Genomic DNA, 20,725 nt, shown 5'->3' with positions numbered 1-20,725 from the left:
TCCTTTTGCACTTGCACCTACAGCTTTTGTCTCTCCTTTAAAATGTTACATGACCTTAAGAAGCAGCTGGGTGAAACACAACACGACAGACTGGAAATCTGCTTTCGTGATTTGATGTTTTTGCGATTGGGTCATGTAAAGACACAGAATTCTCACTGATCGATTAACAAATGCACTATTTCTGCAGTAGGGCGCTCACAACAAACGATGGCAGGGTCAGGGTCAGGGTCCGGGTCCGGGCTCGCCCACGTGCACACCCAGCGTCTGCTCCTTCCACCCCCAGGAGATCACACCTCAGGTACTGATCCTCTGCTCCGCTGCCCCCTCCAGGCACCGGTTTTGGGTTTCCTCACCGCAGCTCATTTGCCGGGCTCCAAGCGCCCGTAAAGCTCGCACCTACCGAGGCGGCACGGCCTCCTCAGCCCACCCGGTACCGCCGGCAGCGGAGCAGACCACGTCCGCGGCCTCCACCAGGACCCGGCCAGAGCCCGCCTGGCCCGGCTGCCACAGGGCCGCACCGAGCCATTCCTCGCCACATCTCCTTCCGCGCCGGGAGCGGTGAGGGCGAAGGGATCCCACCGTCAGCGCGGCGCGGTAGAGCCATGGCGGTGCGCGGGCAGTGGCCTGGGCCGGTGGTCGACTTGTGGGGGGTGTTGCTGCCTCCGCGGCGGGAGGCAGTGGGAGACTCGGAGGAAGAGACCGAGGAGGAGGCCGAGGAGGAGCCGCAGTTGGTGGAAGCTGCGCTCCTGGACGCTTCCGGGCCGGAGCTGGCGGCCGCGCTGCCCCCTCGTCGAGCCGGTAAGGGGCGGTGGGAGCGCAGGGCGGAGCGGTCGGGCGGGCAGCCCCCGCGTGGGCCCGGTGCGGGGAGCGAGCTGCAGGGGGGCGGCCGGCTCGGCGGGTCCTGTGGGCACGGCGGCGGCGCGGGTAGCGGGAGTGTGCTTGGGAGAGGTGGCGCCGCTGCGGCCGCCTGCTCGGGGTTGTGAGGGGCAGGCCCCTGGGTGCGGGCGGGAGGAGGTCACTGCTGGGTACAGGGTTTTAAGTTAATCACGTCAGAGCTCTTGCCTTCCCGGTTACTGGGAACTACGAGTAAAGGGGAAAGGATCCGGAGTGAGCGGCACATCTTGCACAGGCCGCTGAGGGGCAGTGTCGCTTCCGTTTGTGTGCGGCCGCGGCCTCGGAGCAGTAAGAAAGCATTCAGGTTAACTTCGCACACAAACAAAAGGCTTTTTAAAATCTTTTATGACATGCAGGGGTGTTGGTACTAAACATTGATGAGTCCCTGCTGTCCGTTCGGTACTTGGAAAAACAGGGGACCTTGGAGCAACTTCTGCGTAACAGGAATATTGTACCCAAACATTGATTGTGACAAAGGGAGAACAGATGGGCAAGTTGTTACTAAGAGCTGATGGCATTCTGGTGGTGTGAGAAGGGGTCCTGCTAAACGTGGGAGTGCACTTTGCGCTGGTTGTACCATTTAGTTCAGTGTTGTGGATCGAGGAATGGTGTGTTTATTTTTGTGAGGGAAAGGGGGTGGAAACAGGAGGCAAACGAGGTCATATGAAGTGTTAAGAACTTGTTTTAATTGCTTATAATTTTTGTGGTTTCAGTTGCAGAAAGTACTTGGTATACAAATGTATGTGAGGAGAATGCAGGTGCCTTGATGCGACAAAACTGCCTAAAACCGAATGGCAAACGTGTCTTGGCATAAAAGGTGTGATATTAAACCAGATGCTGGTGTGTTTAACTGGCTAAATGTTCATGCGCATTTTTAACTTAGCAGTTCAGACTCCTGGAGAAGCAGCTTTGGTGCTTGTTTCTGAGGTTGGTTTTGCTTTTGTTTTTAAAGCCTACTGGAAAGGCTGACCTCAGGAAGTTTATGGAACTTCCTGCTTTACTTTTACTATGCAACTTCTACAAAAGATAAAAATAGCCTTTGAACAGGCAAAAACTCTCTTAATCAAATTTTTAATCTGTATGACTATTAATTTACAATGGTTTTATTTTTCTTTTTGACAATTCAGTTATTATACAAGAAGACAACACTAAAAAGGAGTATGAAGTAGTTGGACGTTTTCCGTTAGTTGGCCCTTGGTGGAGAGTTAATGTTAAAGCCAAAAAACTGGGATCTAAGTACTTTGTGCAAGGATATCCGTCGTATTTTCTGCGGACTGATATAGAAGAAAACAACCGACAAGTCTTCTCGCTCTTTCTTAAGGAATGTGCCGTTCCAGAGTGTTTTAGAGAAATGTTTTTTACTTGGCTTCCTGCGGAGTCTGTGCTGAGTTTTGGAAACCTTGAAAACACCCTAAAAGAGTTCCAAGATTCACACTTACAGGCAGGAGTTAAAGAAAGAGACACAAAGAATTACGACATCTTCTACTATGTTTCAAAGTCATGTAGGTACATCCTGTGCTATGTCTGTAAGTTAATGAATGAGTTCTGTCGTAGATACTGTGTTCAAGCTAACTTGTCTTCATATGAAGTGTATATTCAGATGATTCTGAATGTGCATAGATTCTTTGTTTTCCAAGAGATAAATTTCTAAAAGTCTCACTTTCTTCTGAAATTTGTTTCACTTCTGAAATTTGTTTTTTTTTAAAGCAAGATTTAGAGCACATCAGTTTCGTTATCCCCCTTTTGCAGACCCCAAGACTGATACAAGTGGTGAAAGTGATAGCTTAAGTTTGGGATCATTGAGAAAGCCAGTGGAGAGCACTGTTTTCCTGAGTTTCTCTGCTCATATGAAACTACAGATTTAGAAGCCTCTTATTTTGGATTTTAAGCTTCTGTACATCTGTCTGAAAATTAGGTAAGCGGCAGGTGTGATGAGGTCAGAACTGACAAAACTGAGTACACGGTTTAAACCTAGTGTATAATACATATTTTCCAAATGAGTATGTTTTGTTGCAGTTCTTATCATCTGCTTCCATTATTTTTTCCCAAGGCAGTTCAAGGAAAACAGTCTTTAGGATTACAAAGAATAAGTGAAAGAAATTTGGGATGTTTTGGATGTAGTGGAGGCAGAAGGATAAAAGCCAGAGTCTGTTTAATTCGTCGTTATAAATATCTTCATGTATTGCTGAAAGCTGTCTTGGTTTATGGTGCGTGCAGTTGCAGGAAAGGCAGTGTTGGTAGCTCTGACTTTTCCTATGATACTGGAGTTCCTGCCGATTCTTCTGCCACGCCATTTTTGCTGTCTGTTGGATATGGTGTGTTGGCAAAGAAAGACTGAGGAAAACAGCGGTACAGATACCGAGGAACAGGATTTTCAGGACAAGATGCTAACAAAATTGGATGAGATCTTAAAGAATGAGCTATGGAAACTTGGATTCAGCAGGGTAAGTAGTGTTAAGCTGGGTAAAAAATGTGGCGTTTGTTACATTAGAGCATTTGTTAGATTGAATGCTGTTTCAGTTCCGTTCAGTTTATCAATTGGGCATTTGCAGGAGTTAAGTTTAGTTCGTTTGGAAATAGATAATGTACTGGGCTCAGTTTTAGGAAAGGTTTGGTGTTTGTTTTGTTTCTTTTTTTTTCCAGTTGGTCTACAACAAATTAATCTTGGAAGATTTTAAAAGTGGTTTTGTTACAACCATTTACAACCTCTGCAAAGAGGAGAAAGTTAGATACCTGTGGTAATGGGCCCAAAAGTAAGAAAGCTGATTTAAACCCTCAACTGTCCAGTTTTATACCAGGAAATGAGATTTTCTGTTCTTAATGCATAGAACAGTATCTATGCTTTCATAGTAAGGCAGATAAGTTGCTCTTAAGAGGTCATCTGCTCTATTGGTTCTCCTTTCTTTGTAAGGTTTTTTGCAGTTGCTGCTTGCCTTCCTGGTTTTCTTCACTATACTTGCTGTGCAGCTTTACTGCTGCACCTCACCTTAGCACTCCTGTACCTCAGATGGCAGCTATGGCTTAATAGTTCAGAGGTGATTAGTTAATCCCTCTGCTTCAGCTACCCAATGCTTTTGTTGACAGATGTTCTGACTTGTCTTTAAGAGCTCCAGTTGCAGAGTTTCAGCATTCTAGACAATGTATTACAGTGTTTCACATCTTTTCCTTTTAAAAGCTTTTTCCTGATGTCCAGTTTGACTGTTCTTTAGTGCAGTAGATTTGCTGCTCTTGTTTCTTGTTCCTTTGGAACAGTGCATTCTTACTGCAGGGTTTTTTTATTGCTTGAAGACTCTGTTTAGCTTTTTCTCTTGAGGCTCAGCAGGTCCAATTAATTTTTCTTTCCCGCAGTAGTTCATCTTTTTTTCTCATCCCAGTCTTTGACTGTTTTGCAGTAGTCTCTGTAAGGGGTATGTGTTTGTTGAAGTAACATATTAATAATTGGGTACAGTATTCTGGGAGTGCCTTTCCTATGCTCTGTTTCTACAGGTTTTGTGCCTTGACTTGAAACTGTGATAATTAGGTGTGCATGATTTCTCCCTCATGCCTAGCTTATCTGACAGGTTTTTGATTTTAAAAGTTTCTGGTTTATACAGAAGGGTGACCGAGAGGAATTATCATTCCATCTTACTTTTAAGTATCTTGGTTTCATGTATCTTGAAAAGCATTATAACTTCATACATTATGAAAAATACATAGTTCAGAGATTACAATTTGTATTTACCAGGAGGAGTGTTACTCAGTAAGAGGTTAACATCTTCTGAAATAAATACATATTTGTCTTTATTCCTTCTGGGGAGAAGATCATCTATAGAGAACTGAAACTTTCCTACTGTGAGGCAACGTGGGCTGCATTTTGTCAGTGTGAACATCTCCTCTGGAAGATCCCTGAGTTGCAGAAGAATGCATTAATTCTGTATGATCAACTCAAGAGACGGTGTAGAGAAATGGGACACACGTATCAAGATCAAGATGAATTAGCTCATTTTGTGTCTAAAGATATGTCCATCGATCATGTTTGGCAATCTCTTGAATTTTTGAAAGATCAGAGCATAGTGATTAAGGAGAAAAAACTAGTGTTTCTGCCTTATCTTTATAAATCTGAAAAAGACATTGCAATGTATATAGGTGACCTTATGTCAAACCACTCATGGAAGCTGGATGTTGATGTGAAAAAGGTACTTAATGTTTTTGAGATGTCAAGAGAAATGGTTGATACCAAAGTGAATGTTACCCAGGCACATGAAATGAAACATATGAAAGAAAATAGTGGAGACAGTCATAATTGTGAAAATCGCTTTGCTGAAAAGGAAGTGGGGTCTACGTCTGATACACAGAGTAAAGCAGAGTTAGACTTAGATCAGGTGATTGCTTTGGAGAAGATTTGTTCTAATCCCATCACAATCATAAGTGGAAAAGGAGGCTGTGGGAAGAGTACAATAGTTAGCTACCTTTTTCGTCACTTAAAGCAGATGGAAAAAGAAGTGGAAGCTGCTTCTAAGGCCTTTGAAGAAGACCTGGATGCGTCTGAGGAATGGAATACCTTTGATCTTAATGGGAAGTCAGAGAATATGTACACACAAAAAAATCTGCATGTACTGTTTACTGCACCTACAGGGAGGGCTGCAAGCCTTCTGAGTCAAAAAACAAACATTCCTGCATATACACTGCATCAGGTAAGGACATTCTTTTGGTTTGTTTTTAAATTGTGTTCTGAAGGGCCTTTTGACACTGTCCTTGTTTTACAAAAAAAAAAACAACAAAACCAAACCCAAAACAAAACCTTGTGATTGAACTTTTCATATGAAACCCTTACCTAATGCTTAGGTACAACTTGTCAATGTTACGTTTTGGAGAGTCGTAGATCAGTCATTTGAAATAAATTGTTTGCTGTAACTTTGGTTTTCGATTGTTGGGGTTTTTTTTCTACTTACACGTATCTCATTTGTGCCTCTCTAAGGTATCTGGTCTTTTTAGCTTCTCAGATATTGTTTTGGGGTATATTTTTCCAAGGAGGAAATTAAGCCTGAAAGTTTAAGTCCGAGTATTGACAGTTTTAAGTTCAGAATTTCAGATGATAGCTCTAAATACAACATTAGAAGATAGCACACTCTGTCTGCCTTTATAAGACTGTTGTTGACAGTTGATTTGTGTCAGAACTTGATTTATTTCTGTTTGTTTCTAGATAATCTATAGTTTTAGATTGTGGAGGCAGAGTGACCAATTACAGGGATGGAAATTTTCTACTGTGACAGTTCTGATTGTGGATGAAGGAAGTTTGGTGTCTGTACGCATTCTGAGTTTGGTTTTAAAACTCTTATGCGAGCATGCTCAGCTTGCCAAACTTATTATCCTAGGTAAGTGAAGCAGCAACTTTAGCATTATACAATATTTAATAATGCACAATATACAGTGCAAGTATCAGAGCTGTCACTGCTTTCACTGAGTCTCTTAAATACCCCAGAATGTTATGTTGTTTTGCACTTGGATATTTCTGCTTAATCTTAAGGTCAGATGAGAGAGTTTTCTAGCTCAACTGTCAATATGAAAATATCAGTATCTCCCTTCCCTGTTCAGCACTGTTTTGTCTACTTCTAAAGGTATTATGCAGGACAAGCTGGACAGGGTTTTGAGCAACCTGGTCTACTGGGAGGTATCCCTGGCCATGGCAGGGGGTAGTTGGAACTAGATGATCTTTAAATACCCTTCCAACCCAAACCATTCTGAGATTCTACGATTATGACTTCATGTGATGGCTTATTACATCTAACAGCTGGAAAACTTTTCTGATTTCCCTACATTTAAGTGTTTACATCTTAATCTCATGTTAGAAAGGAGGTTTCATGTCATTCTTAATGCTAGGATCGTCTTGGTTTAATGCAGAAGGGGAGACATGTATAAAATGAAAATTTTCTGCTGTTTCAGAGGTTTGCTTTTTGGCATGCCATTCATAACGTTTGCTTTTAAATATGTAACTTTCAAAATGTGTTTGAATAAGATCTGCTCACTGTCAGTGTTTATCATGCAGAGGGATTTGCACCTGCTAATAAAGCATTGCTGAATTTTATGAAATTTAAGCTACAGCCTGATCCCCCAAACAAGGCTTCTTAGATTCTTGGAAGTTTTATTTCATGTGAATTGTGTTGATGAAGCATGTTGCTGTGTAGAGGGTTGAGAATTTATTAATTCCAGTGTGGGGTTGTTTTGTTGGGTTTTTAACAGATGACCTGTTACTGCTTCTCACAAATACTCATATGCATTCTGTTTAGGTGATACTAGACAGCTACCAAGCATAGACCCAGGAAACATGTTAGCTGATATCTTTGAGGGTCTAAAATCAAGAGGCTTTTCTGTGGAACTACGAACTAATCACAGAGCTGAATCACAATTAATTGTAGATAATGCATCAAGGTAGGATCTCATTACGTATGTAAGAAGCATTCTTGTAGTAGGCTGGTCCTTTACCTGCAAAACAGCAGTGCATCCAGATTTGACTCTACATTACTGTTTCTGTTACAGTTTCTTGTTAAAAATCACTAACACTGTTTTTAAAAGCAAATGGAACAACCACCCAAAACAGCAAGGGTAGAACCCCACAGGTTTTTGCAGGAGTGTAGGTATTGGACATAAAAAAAAGTGGGTGATGGAATATGCTTTAATTTTATGGGATGAATTTCACTATCAAATACTCCCTGTTGTTTTCAAATGTGTTGTGCATGTGTTGACTTATAATTGCTTCCCTAAAAAGGAAGTCTTAAGGATATTGGTGGTGAGTGTGACAACAGCTAAAACAGACCGAATTACATTGAGAGTTTAGTTGCCAAGGGCCGTTAAATGATAGTTGCCTCTTTTTTTTTTTTTTTTGTATTAATAACTAGAACTGCTGAATGTTTCCAGCATTTGCATTACTTTTGGACTTGAAATAATCCTATATACTGTCAGTGCATGACTTCTTTTTTAAACCTCCAACAGCAGTATCTAGGTGCAAGTGGCCAAGACCTTTTGATGTTATTTGGAAGTTGAGAATATTCTGGACTACCAAATGTTTTACAAACACTCTCACTTTTTTTTTTCTAACACTTCTGTGTTACTCTGGTCTGTTCCCATGAGAAGTAAGAACACCAAGTATCTACAATAGTGCTGAAGTGTTTAGAGGATAGATTATCATTTTTTTTAGTGTGAAATTAAGTTATGCTTAGAAGAAAGTGTTTCTGATGTACTATAGATGACCAACAATGTATAAATGGTGAGTTTCAGGCTGATACAGATGATGTTACACAGGAGTCCTTTATCTGGAAATAACTCTTCTCTTTTCCCTCCACGTCTCTGGTCAAGAATCTCTCACCGGCAGCTTCCTGAATTTGATGAGGTGCTGAAAGTTTCTGCTTGGGATGAGGAAATGAAAATGCCTGGCCCAGAGAAGAAATTCATTTTCATTGCTTTGCCTGCTGGCGGGGGTTGTGACAGTACGTGTGTACACTCAGTTTGTAATCTTGATTTCCCTTTGGTAAAGCATAGACTGTTTGGCTGAAAATATCACTTGGGGAAAATTTTAATCTGGTTTTGTTTGTGTTATAAATTTAAATGCTAGATTCATAGTTTAGCTATAGTTTAGCTTTCTGTAAATGGGTGCAGCAAAACCTGCAAGTGCAAAGGATACACTGTGGAGCTCCAGCTTGCCAGTTAGTTACATCTTGAAATGAGGGTGATGCAGCTTCCATCGGTGTAAACAAGTGTGATTGTCTTTTTCTATTGTAGGTGGAGCTGTCAGACCTTAAAAGATTACATTTTTCAGTAATTTGAGTAAACAGCATCTGTAACAGGATGGTGCTGGACAGGAATGTGCTTACTATAGTAACTTACTCAGCAAATAATACTAAACCTGGATTTCTCCTGTATCGGTTTACCTTTACCTCTTTAATGTGCTGTATTCAAACCTTATTTTGCATGAAATACGCTCTGTGAAGCTGCTTAACACAGAGAAGCTAGAATTTCTCTCATTCCATATCAATCTTGTCTCTCACATCTTAATTTTTGGGAGGGGTGTGTTTTTATGTTTTATGTTCTCTTTTTTTTTTAAACAAGTTGAAATGTCTTTGAGGCAAGAAATAAGCAAAGGCAATTTCATACTGAATTATGTTTTCCTTATATTATTCTGCACATTTTAATGCCTTACTTTTTATGACTTCTAAAACAGAGTTGCAAACTGCCATAAAGACTTTACTTAAAAAAGGACCAGGATTGCAGGATGCCAAACAATCACAGTTCATCGCTTTCAGAAGGTAATACAGCATATAGGCAGACACAGAAAAAATCCTTGCTTAGCAGCCATGATCTAAACCCACCTGAATGTGTTGAGCTGTAGAGACTAGTGGCAATATCATAAAATTACTGGGGAGAACAGGCCAGGTGTCTTTTCCTGTACCTTCTGGTTGCCTCCAGTCTCTCCATGGAGAGTTGCTTCATTTTTCTATATTCTTAATGTTACTTTGCCTTACCATTTTTGCCTTCGTGTTCATGTTCATCTGTACTGTTCATGTTAAAGAAACAAAGGATGGACATCATAAGTGCTCAGGTTTTGTAGTACGTTCTCTGAGAGCCTGTGCTCTGGTGTTGGTTATAGTGGAGTGTTCTTCAAAAGTGAAAGGAGAAGTCTCATCTTCAGGAGGAACCCACAAAATACAAAGAAATGTCCATTTTCAAAAGTACCCCATTGTGGTAGATGTGAATTCCAGGGTGCGTGATGGTACATGTAACCTACTGTCTATATATGCTTCTGCCACAGGTGGACATTGACCAAATGACAGGAGATACTTGCATTTTGACTGTGTACAAGGGCTGTATTTCAGTCTTGTAATCTGATGGGCATTAGTGCTCTTTTTACACAGTGGCAAATGCACTTGGGTATCCAGGTTGGATATTTGGAAGCACAATACTTATTTAAGAAAGGGTAGGATGTAGGGCTCTAATGTGCTTTGAAGAAAGGCTGGAAAGTTTACTAACCACTGATAATATGAACTGTCATGTTATCCTGAATAGTATGGCCTCATAGTATGGTCCAGTAGTACCAATAGTCTGTAAACTTATACTTCTGCACAGAAGGGTACTTTAGAAAAGACTACTACTTTTATTTGTGAAGAACCTTCTCTCAGCAATAAAAACCCACATACTGTTTACAGGTTACTAGTGCACAAATAAGCAATTTATAGATTTTAGCTAGTTCACCTGCTTGTTGTGAATGCTGAGCAACTCTGAAATCAGTTTTATTTTTCCAGTCTGTTATTAATGGTTTCCATAAAAGCTTCCTCTAGAATATAGGTACTTAATCTGCATGTAAAAGGTAAAATTCCAGGTCTTTAAAAAGCAAATAAATATTCTGACTATTTTTAATACATCCACAGACAGAAAATAATATACCCAGGATTAGTTTTTGTTTAGTTTTCCTCTTTGTCTTTAAAACAAATCTAGCTAATCTAGGTATGCAGCACAAACATCCTCACCTTTCTACGGTATTTAGACAAAACTGTTCCTTCTACATCATGATTTTGTTCTTGTTGTTTTTTTGTACAATGTAGGCAAGATTGTGATGTAATAAATGAACTTTGTTGCAAACACTATTCACATCATTTAACCAGGTAAGCCACTGTTTTGCTTTTTTTCCTGTGAACAGCCTCGCTTTCATGGTGTTAACTCCATGTGACTGTTTCTTACCAAAAGGTTTTACAAAAATTCAAGAAACATCTTTTAAATGTGAGTTGTCTTAACTGGTTTGAATGTTATTAAGGTTTTTAATCTGGCCCAAGTGTAGGGAGGGGAGATGTAAGAAATACTGAGAGATGGTAAATGCATTACTTTATAAATACATTTCTCCCTCTTTCTTTCTCCAACCTAGAGACCATAAAAACCGTCTCTTATTTCAAATTGGTGACAAGATTTCCTGCACAAAGAATACGTACCTCAAGGATCTCTTGCCAGACCGTGGTTTTGTGAAGGATCCTTATCACCATGAACGCAAAAGTGGAGAAATCACCCTCACTGCAGACACTGCTGAGGAGGGCAAACGACTGTGCAATGGAGACATATTTTTCATAACAGAGGTAAGTTCTAGCTGCAAGAATCCGCACAAAACCCCCCAATGGTAACTAGTTCAGTCCTTGTAGAATGCTCAGAACAAAACAATTTGCAGTTTTGTTTTTAGTCCACAGCACATACTTAGTGTTTCTGCTAGACAATCATGTGAATAGCAAGAGAGAAGCAGACTCAAAACGGAGAATTAAAATAATACATCTCTGAGCATTTTTGTGAAATGTGTTTCAGTTGATCTGCTCGTGTCCAGTGTAAATAAATTTCTGTAAATACTAAAATGTATTGTAATTGAAATGGGTAATGTTTTGGATATAGGTAGAAGTCTCAAGTAAAGAATAAAGCTGTTGCAGCTTTGAGCTCTCCCCTAATCTAAGATTAGGATCCTTAGAAAACTAAGCTGACAAAAAAAAATAGAACAGCAAAACCTCTGTATTTGTTTGCTGGCTTCAGTGAGCTGAACTGACTCAGCAGACGGTCCAGTGAAAGTACTAATACTTGTGCATGGGATGGGGCACCATACAGGGTTGATGGGAGAGAGTGGGCTCCTTGCCTTCATGGCAGTAAATCATTGAAATGGCCTCACTGGTATATTTCACTGTATCCACTGTATCAGTTTTCTGAGGGTTAGAACTACCTTGGTCAGCATTTTCCTTCCCAAACAGAAGGAGTTAGGGTAGGCCCTGTAAAGTGAAACGACTTTTCCTTCAAGGTGCTCAGTTGGAAGATGGCTGTCTTTTGGGTTTTGTCTGGAATTATTTCACTGGGTTGATATTGCAGCTATTTTTGCAGTAATTGCAGGGAAGGCTGGAATATGGACACACACAGATGTACAGAGACAGGTGAAACTGCTGATACAAGCTTACTACTGAGTGTTCTTGTGCTGTTTCTTTAGGATGTAGAAATTAATAAACAGCGCTTACTGACCATCAGCAGCACATACGGCTCTACGTACACTGTGAAGTATAAGGCGCTGAAGAAGCTATGCCACATAAAACATGCATGGGCCAGAACCATTCACACATTTCAGGTAAAAAATAAAGCAGCTATGAGCTGATAAAACATTCTTACGGCTTTAACTTGCGAATGCACTGTATTTTCATGTGAAAGAGCCAGAGGGTCTCTTGAAACTAAAATTCCTTGAATGCAGGATAGAAAATATTCTTGGGAGTATCCCCAGTTGTCTCCAACTTCCTTGTTTTTGTGTCTTTTTTATCTACTTACTAGAGATCTCGCTTTGATAAGGTGTTTTTCAACATGTTGCAGGGTTCTGAGGAAAAAACTGTTGTCTATGTGGTTGGCAACCCCGGCCGCCAGCACTGGCAGCATGTGTACACAGCTGTGACCAGAGGATGTTGCCGTGTCTATGTTATAGCAGAAGAGCCGCACCTCAGGAGAGCGGTCACTAACAAGAAGATGCCCAGAAAAACTCACTTACAGAGATTTTTGAGAGAGGCAATTGCAGAAAAGAGCAACTGTTCCGGACACCCTTCCTCTCCCCTGACCAAGAGCTGGCTAAGTCAGGAGCTTGAGACTCAGTCTGTTTGTCTAACCCAAGGTGCTCCTGAGCCACTTGAACCTCTATCAGACTTGATTAAACAGGAAGAGCCAGCAGTTCTCATTAAAGAAGAGCAGACAGACATTTTGCAGCAAAGTCCACGTAAAAGGCAACAAACCCTTGCAGAGAAGTCCGAGGATGTTATGAAAACACCCTGGGTGAGCATCAGTCTCTGAACCGGGAAGGCTTAAACTTCTGTACTGTCTTTAACCCCCACAAATCACCTTCTTACTGTTACGATTGTTTTAATAATTTTCCAGATCCCCAGTAACTGGTAAAGCAGTTGAGTTTGGAAGGCATTTTCCCAGAGTAATATGAAAAAAAATAAGTTAACAATGTCAATAGTAGCAAATTTATACACCTTATTAGCCAACACATCACTCTAGTGAGTAGGTTAGGCTATAGTCACTTACTCTTTGTGTGGAGAAGTCTGTTTTTAAGAGCTGACATGCTGTAAGAGTTTTATATAATATTTAATTGGTGAAGCTGTTTTTATACAGTCAGATGTGCCTAATAGGTGTTTTTTTTTTTTTATTCTGTCTCATTTCTGAGCTCTGTCATGGGGGAAAAAACTGTTTTTGAGGACACTGCTGTATTTTTGGAGTAGTGTTCAGATCTGGGGCCACCAATGTAAGAAGGATGTGCACCTGTAGAAGCAAGTCCAGAGGAGGGCCACAAAGATGATCAGAGGACTGGAGCACTTCCCCTAGGAGGACAGGCTGAGAGATCTGGGGTTGTTCAGCCTGAAGAGAAGGCTTAGGGGAGACATTGTAACAGTCTTCCTAAAGGGCACCTGCAAGGATTCTGGAGAGGGATGTTTTAAAAGTGCGTGTAGTGACAGGACAAGGGGAGATGGCTTTAAAGTGAAAGAGGGGAGATTCAGATTAGGTATTAGGAAGAAACTCTCCACTATGAGGGTGGTGAGACACTGGCGCAGGTTGACCGAAGAAGCTGTGTCTGCCCCATTCCTAGCAGTGTTTAACGCCAGGCTGGAGAGGCCTTTGAGCAGCCTAGTCTAGTGCAAGGTGTCCCTGCCCATGGGAAAGGGGTTGGAATTAGATTATCTTTTAAGTTCCCTTCCAACCCAAACCATTGTGTGATTCTATGATTTTAGTTCTGGTTCAAACACTGATAACATTTTTGTTCTGTTTTGACAGAGAGCAGAAGATTCCCCGCTTCAATCTTCCAGACTTAGGAACCTAACTTTGGGTCACATAACTCCTAGGAAGCTTTTAAAGAAGTAACAGCCAATCGACTGTCCTTGTTATGAATCTTTCTTGAACCTGTTCCATTCAGGAATTTGGAACAGAGAAGCTGGTTGTGCAGATAATTTTCCTGTAAGCTTTCCTGTACTAGCATGTTCCATAAAGTACATGCTTTTTTTGTTTTAAAGTGAGCCCTTTTCAGTGGTCTGCCCTTTGGTAAAAAGGGTGCGTTGGTCATCAAATATAATTATTTTGTTTCGGTGAAGAATGAGAGGATCCAGACGTTCCATAAAAAAATACCTGGTGATTTTTGGATTTGAAGACTAGCTGGCCATACCACGATCTGTCCGTCTGCTAATGCTACAGAACTGATGAGAACTTGTCACATATGCCAAAACTGTGGTTTGCTCTTGGGAGTCAAAAAACAGTTTACAAAGGGGACTTTGGATGTTTCTGGTGTGGCAGGTTTGTGGGCGGGAAGTTTTCATTGATTATGGGTTTTAATCTTGTTAAAAGATTAAAAAGAACAAGGAAGTTGCAACGCGTGACATAGAAATTTTCCCCCACTTTGTACTCGAGAGAGATGTACAGCTTGTCATTGCTGCTTCAGCTCAGAATTATATGCTGGTAATGATCTGGGTAAGAAATCAAAATTCCAAGTTGGAGTTAGACAAAACATTCCAATTTCAACTTTTGTGTACCATGTATGTGACTTACCACATTGTACCTTTGGAGATCAGCAAGACGGATGCTGATCAAACATCAGGCAAATTGCACTAAAATTTGCACAGCTTCCTTTTTTCTTTTTATACATACAGCTTTTTTTTTTTCCCCAAAAACTGTGTAAAAAATGCCACCTCATTTTTTATGTCTTTAAATCACTGTTTATTTCAATTTATACAGTAGTTTTTCCATACAAATATCTGCAACAGTTTGAATTTCAAAAAACATAACATAGACGATAAATATCATGCTATTAAAGTATTAAATTTGTACAAAAATACTTTACAGTTTAATGCTTATTTGTTACAAATAAAAATACATATTTAAGTAAGTGACTCATGAATTATTTTTTCTTTCCTTCTTTTTTTTTTACATGATTCAGCATTGAATGTCATTCTGACCTTTTCTGGCAGTGCTGAAATAGAAACCAGAGATAGGTGTGTGTGCGGGGCAGGTGAGCTTGTTCATGTGTTGGAAACAACGACAGGGATACAGTTAAACAGTTGAAATTGAGAAGAAACAACTCTGTAAGGTGACTGCTTAGATACGGAGACTACAAACGTACAAATCCAGGATCTTTATATTCACCAAGAACAGTAATTACCAATAACAACTTGAGTACCGGAGTAAACCAAAGCAGCTGCTGGTGAGCATATAATGCAACTGGCAGTACTTTATTGCTTGGGGGGAGAGGGGAGAGTTTGTGTGATGTGTTTGTAAAATATATTTACAATTTTAAATCCTAAAAATGTGTTGCAGGGGGTAACATCATAAAGAAGCCTGAAAACAAAGCGTAGTAAATAGGACTTTGGTCCCTTCAAGAAATGGACTTGACTTACTTAAAAAGCTCGTTTGTGTCAGTACAAGTTTACAGGTTTATGGATCATTAAAGAGCTTCTGTATCAGTCTCCAACTGCCATAGTTTAAAAAAAAGCCATTTTCTTTTAAAACCTTTCTGTTTTGTCTGAACTCGTGTCGCTTTCACTCCTGTCAGTAATCCTCCTTCACAGAGGAAAAAGTCTCTGCTTAAAAATCCCCACGGGCTGCAAGATAGACTGTTAAAATATTTCATTGCATAGGGAAGAACATACCTTCTAACAAAATGTACCAAAGTGGGGCAGTAACATTCACCTCATACTGCAGCCTCCTGCAACCATGTTGTTAAACATCTCAACCATGCCTTGTTTGAAGAGGGCACCCTCCTTGCCAGCAGAATAAAGGTTCTGAAAATTACACCTCTAGACATTTAACAAGAAAACCCAGTGCAGCATCACACTTCCTTGTCCCTCAGGCAGCACCTTTCTGATTGATTGATTGATAAAATGTGTTTTAAAAACCACATAACCTGGACACCACTGTTTGTTAGCAGAGGTCAACTCTGTGCTTTTCCCTCAAACAGCAGCTGCTGAGGAAGAGAGGAACATTTAAATGGTGTTTAAAACATCTCCCCAGTTTCCTATCTGGGGGGAAAAAAAGGCCCTTACGATTTTTGTACTGTTGTTAATGCTAGGTTGTTTAGAATGGACTGACTTAACTTAATGAAGAATTAAACCTTTTCAGAAGTAACCATGAATTAATACAAGCCTTGAGACAAAAAGACTGAGCTGTGCTTTTTAGTGCTATACAGCATCTGAGCCTTAATCTCAGAGAAATCTTAAAGGGATTTAGCACCATAATTGTCTTTTGTTACCGAATGTCCCACTAAAATGACTTTCTGCTATAATGTATTTGTAGGATCCCGTGTCTCTGTATGAACATTAGTGTGTCCACTCTGCTGAAGGAAGGCATTAGTCTGATCGCACCACTCCCCGCTCACTGAAGTCTGTTGTTCTGAGCTTCCTTTTGGAGGTGCCAGCGGGTTTCTGCTAATAACCAGCTCCAGCTTATTGCCAGATTCTGCAATGAGGGGCACAACCAGACAGCAGTCAAAGTCTCTGGTGCGAACATGGTTTACCTGGACGATTAGAAGATGGATTTTTGTTACTATTTCAGGAGAAAGAAATGAGATCACAAGAGAAACAGATTTATCCTTGAGACTATGGAACCTGATTTAAAAATTCCAGGTAAAGAATTGCCCAGTACAAGACTATTTAGCTGTGGTGTCTGGTCTGAAGACACCCGTTAAGGTTTTACTCACCTTTCAATGGAATGTTGCTGAAGTGGGCATGTTTGCACTGGTGAGAGCTATTGGCAGCTGTCACAATGCCCACTCCATAAACGACACTGAACAGCACATACTTATTTCATCTGTCATGGTTCATTCATCTCAATATAACAGAGCACATCCAAAATGTCAATTCAGTTCAGGTCTTCTCCCGTTTTAATTAATATACATAAATTTATATGAAGTACTGGGCTAGTTGACAAATAATGTGGCTTTCTCGTCACAGTCCAACCTGGCACTGTGGTAAGCACGGTGCTGACTATCACATTATTCCAACTATGTCAGTCAAAAACTTGTATCCAGCACAGAAGCAATTGTCAAGTCCGTATCAAGGACAGCAAAAATGACAAATCTGTCTGGAAACACCTTGGGGAATTCCATCTTTCCTGTGAGCATTTGTGTCTCCTGTGGAGCTCTGAAACACCCAACGTTCTGAGAGAATTGTCTATGACTTCACAGAAAGGCTAGCCCTCGTGCTGCTGCAGAAAAGCCCGTCACCATGAAGTGCGGCCTTTTCTTACTGAGGCTCTAAGCGATTTACGCAGCCTGTGGCACAGAGTGGTCACGATCATTTGTCTTTCATCCCATCCCCCTACACAAATCTTTTCCCAGCAGAAATACAAAAGAATGCTTTGTACTTTTAATATTTCAGTACTCATAATTTAAAATACAGTAAGTGATGTAGATAGTAAGACTGTTCCAAATAAGCAGTGAAAATGCTTCATGCAGTTTTCTATATCTGCATGGGGCAGACACCCAAACACCCTGCAGTGTGGTGGTTATAAACGTTTGTACAACACCGCATGTATGTCACGTCTCTTCATTCATAAACCTGTGTGGTGCCAGAAGCCTTACCTGTAAAAGCCTGTCGTATGGTTTTAAACCTCCCAGATCACCAGGGCCAGCTGGTCGAATGTTTTTAACATACACTCCTTTCTCCAGTAAACCATCTGAGACACTGAACCCAAAGTCTTCTCCATCTGAGTCCTTGTACAAAGTTACCTGTGGAGGTGATGGACACAATGAGAAGGGAAAACAAAAACATTTGTCTACATTTCTATGAGGATTAGGTCGCTTTTTTCCTAGGACGGTTTTGGTAGGTTTTTTTTTTTCCACATTAGAGAGATCACTTACCTACTGTTTGGTACTTACAGTGTTACAGTTGTCCCCATTTTGACATTATATCATAAGCCACCTTATTCTTCAGTAACAAAAAGCCCTTCTCACTTCTGCTCATCAACTGGAACTTTGTGGTGTTCAGCCCACCTTTTTTGGTGTCATTTTTTAAGTCTTACTATTTTTGCTACCCTATTCTCCAGTTGCCAGAATCCGAGTAAAGGATTAGCTTTAGCTTTGCTTCAGGGATCACGACCTGGCCTCAACCAATCAATCAGCATCATGTCTTCCAAAACTTCCAGCAGTCATAAACACTGGTACTGTAAGCCCCTGCTAACATGGTTTTTGCCAGGCAATGGTCCACCCTGTAAAGCCCAGTCTCAAAAGTGCTCAGTACAACAGTTGTAATGCAATCTGTTAAAATACAAATGAGGCTCCTTCTAAAAGAGCTTGCAGGCAGTGCTCTTACACAGCCATGCGATGGTCATTCAAAAGCAGGAAACAGAAGTTAATACAACAGTTAGGAGAAGGTTTTGCAGGTGTTCGAAGAGCAAGTCCTCACAGGTAGCTTTGTGAATTCAGGTATTTGATAAAGATTCAGAGACTTCTTTGTAGGTATGTGGCACAGTGAGGTTTTTATTTCTGTGAGGTGTTTACTTTTCCTTGCTTCTTTCTCACATCAGGAGTACAGACCTATGCAAGTAAGTTGTGTGAGTCACTGGCATGACATCCAACTGACATCAATGCTGGCACAAAATGTGTGTGCAGATACAGTCACACAATCAAAATCGAGCTGTTACTCCTATGGCTTTATGTCACTTTGGGTTCAAAATACTGGTTTTACCATACTTTGGCGGATAAAATGACACCATTAAGAGTGCATTGTAATTTTATAATGGTTCCGTTTTCTTGACTTGGCTTTACTGGTGTATCAGCACTGCTTTAACCATAATGAAAACAGACTCCCTAAGTCTGATAGCTATCCTGGGAAACAGTTGGGAGAAGTTAGATACAAAGCCAGCTGCTGCAACATCAGCACTGCTGTATCTCTAGATGTGGGTGGTGCATTCATTATTGGGGTGCTGTGAAAACACCTCTGTCTCATGCCAAGGTAAGCACAAATACCCACACATGGTATTCATCCCTTACTTTACACCAGTTCCTCACCTTCCCTTGTTTTTCTCCCTCTGTACGGCACAGCCAAGAAGAAGGGCACACCTAAAGTCCCCATAACGGAGCTGAAGGCTTTCTCCCTGCCAGTGACTTTTCTGTCTGAGCTGCCAGTTGAAACTTGCCAGGCACTGCTGTGTTTAAGGTCTTTGCTGGCTTTTCTCCCATCTTCCTCCAAAGAAACTTTGTGATGGAGGTCATAATTCCTCCATCTCAGCATGAATTTTAGGAGTCAATGAGCATTTCAACTACTGAAAAAAACCTATTGGCAAATTCAAAATGATTCATCACTGAATGATATTAATTTGTACCAATGGCTGCTGTACCAGCAGGACTCTGGGAAACTTAGATGATTTGTTATCAACAGAGAGAGGCTTTTGTTTGTCGTATCATAGCATGTTTAATATGGCTTTGATCTGAAATACGTTTGAAGCTGCTATGGAAGTGCTTTAAGACTACCATTCTACTAAATAAAGGAGGGAGATACATTTTATTGACACATTTGTGTGCATTTCGTGGCAGGAATGAAAAATAATTAGCACTGGACCCAAGACACAAATTATCTTCCAATGAGGTAACTTGTTTTCCTCACCGTCACAAGGATAGGAGTGCTTCATGTTAACTGCTTCTTAAAGAAGCCTTGAAAAATAGAGATGTGACACAGTGCGTAAGAGGAGAAGAGTTAAAATACTGTGTCTTCTTCTAGCACAGATGGCACCATTTTTCAAAGCAATTTCCCCTTTCCACTGACTCCTTTTCCCTTTCCTCTTCCTTCAGGCACTGGAGTTGAATGGAGCTGGATTCCATCTCACATGAACTACAAAAGCATATGAAACAGGGCGCTCTCTGAAGTCATCTAAACTGAATTCCTGACCTACAGGAGGGTCAACTGCATCTAACCCATTTCTGAGAGACATTCGTCTGTCCTGCTTTTTAAGATCTCCAGTGATGGAGACTCCACAGTCTATTACAGTAATCCCTTCCAGTGCTTAAGATGGTTTCATCCTTGCTGAGTTAAGCTGCCTGTCCACAGAGAAGATCACTTTATTCTCTCCTTCACTGCAGTGATGTGAAACAAGGCTTGTTTTTCTCTGGACTCTGTTCAGTAGGTCAGCATCCTTCTTTAATTTTCAGACTCCAAACTGTACACTCTATTACAGTCCAGGCCTTATCAAAGAAAAGTTGTAGTAGAGAATAATTCTGCGTGTACTAAAGAGAGTGGTCCCATTTGTATGTTTCTAAGACACTTGCTTTTTCCCTGTTTTTAGTGAGTGGCCTAAAACAAAATACGTACAAATTCTACTCTACAGATGTACAGGAAGTGCCATCCCACATTAGCTCACCTTAGCTTGTCTCTAATCATGCACACACTACTTCATGTCCAGCTTGTAAGGCAGAAAAAGGAGCACTGCAAAAAGGGGCATAAAAGCAGAGTTTTGCTGTAGGGGGTGCATGTGTGACAGGAGGGGAGCAGAACTTGAGCATCTAAACGTCTTGTATTGCCCCCTTAATTGTTCAGGTTGGACATTGCTGATTTACATGGGCTGAGCACTCTGGAAGGGAATTACTCACTACCCTGCAGTTGCAACTGTTACGTATCAAAATATTTCCTCATTTCTGTGGTTCTTCAGATCTACAGATCCTAGAATATTTTTTAAAACTGTTTCCCAGGTGGCTGTCTTCTCCTGACTTCTGGGTTATTTCACAGGAGCTTGGAAATTAAAGAAACTGAGAGTTATTCACTTAAGGGATGAGGCTGAGATTTAGCTGTCACATTATTTAGGTGCAACTCATCTGCACAGAATTTTCTTTTGC

The 20,725-nt window shown here is 40.8% G+C and overlaps 2 protein-coding genes across 18 annotated transcripts in view; one reads left to right on the top strand and one right to left on the bottom strand.

The window, feature by feature from the left end:
• Positions 1–602: 602 nt before the first annotated feature.
• HELB (DNA helicase B) lies at positions 603–14,791 on the top strand. 2 transcript variants are annotated; one of them, XM_061368085.1, is made up of 13 exons: positions 603–798; positions 2,022–2,396; positions 3,112–3,338; positions 4,695–5,567; positions 6,077–6,248; positions 7,161–7,302; positions 8,227–8,357; positions 9,089–9,173; positions 10,467–10,526; positions 10,784–10,988; positions 11,870–12,004; positions 12,241–12,690; positions 13,690–14,791. In XM_061368085.1, the coding sequence occupies exons 1-13, from the start codon at positions 603–605 to the stop codon at positions 13,774–13,776; spliced, it is 3,138 nt and encodes a 1,045-aa protein (XP_061224069.1). In that variant the 3' UTR covers positions 13,777–14,791. The 2 variants fall into 2 exon arrangements, with proteins under 2 accessions (XP_061224069.1, XP_061224070.1); XM_061368086.1 differs by lacking the exon at positions 603–798 and having other exon boundaries at positions 2,280–2,396; positions 2,644–3,338.
• Positions 14,792–15,773: 982 nt separating this feature from the next.
• The window catches only part of GRIP1 (glutamate receptor interacting protein 1), a 327,255-nt gene continuing 322,303 nt past the window's right edge, over positions 15,774–20,725 (bottom strand). For 15 of the 16 annotated variants that reach the window (XM_061368069.1, XM_061368073.1, XM_061368083.1 and 12 more), the window contains 2 exons: positions 17,480–17,626; positions 15,774–16,414 (listed from right to left, as the gene is read on the bottom strand). In XM_061368069.1, the coding sequence (XP_061224053.1) occupies positions 16,178–16,414; positions 17,480–17,626 (384 nt within the window). In that variant the 3' untranslated portion in view covers positions 15,774–16,177. Of the gene's footprint in view, positions 16,415–17,479; positions 17,627–20,725 lie in introns of those variants that run through there. The other variant, XM_061368081.1, reaches the window with a different exon arrangement.

This window comes from Neopsephotus bourkii, unplaced genomic scaffold (assembly GCF_033783945.1).
Source record: "Neopsephotus bourkii isolate Nb327-2 ecotype Australia unplaced genomic scaffold, CSIRO-AGI_Nbou_v1 NB_1423, whole genome shotgun sequence".
In the NCBI taxonomy this organism is placed as follows: Eukaryota; Metazoa; Chordata; class Aves; order Psittaciformes; family Psittacidae; genus Neopsephotus; species Neopsephotus bourkii.
This window is presented reverse-complemented; position numbering and strand designations above follow the sequence as displayed.

Bases quoted from the DNA above. Each gene is read 5' to 3' on its own strand.
- HELB (XM_061368085.1), top strand. From the start codon at position 603: ATGGCGGTGCGCGGGCAGTGGCCTGGGCCGGTGGTCGACTTGTGGGGG. The intron at 10,527-10,783 runs GTAAGCCACTGT...TCTCCAACCTAG, and splicing joins TATTCACATCATTTAACCAG to AGACCATAAAAACCGTCTCT. The intron at 10,989-11,869 runs GTAAGTTCTAGC...CTGTTTCTTTAG, and splicing joins ACATATTTTTCATAACAGAG to GATGTAGAAATTAATAAACA.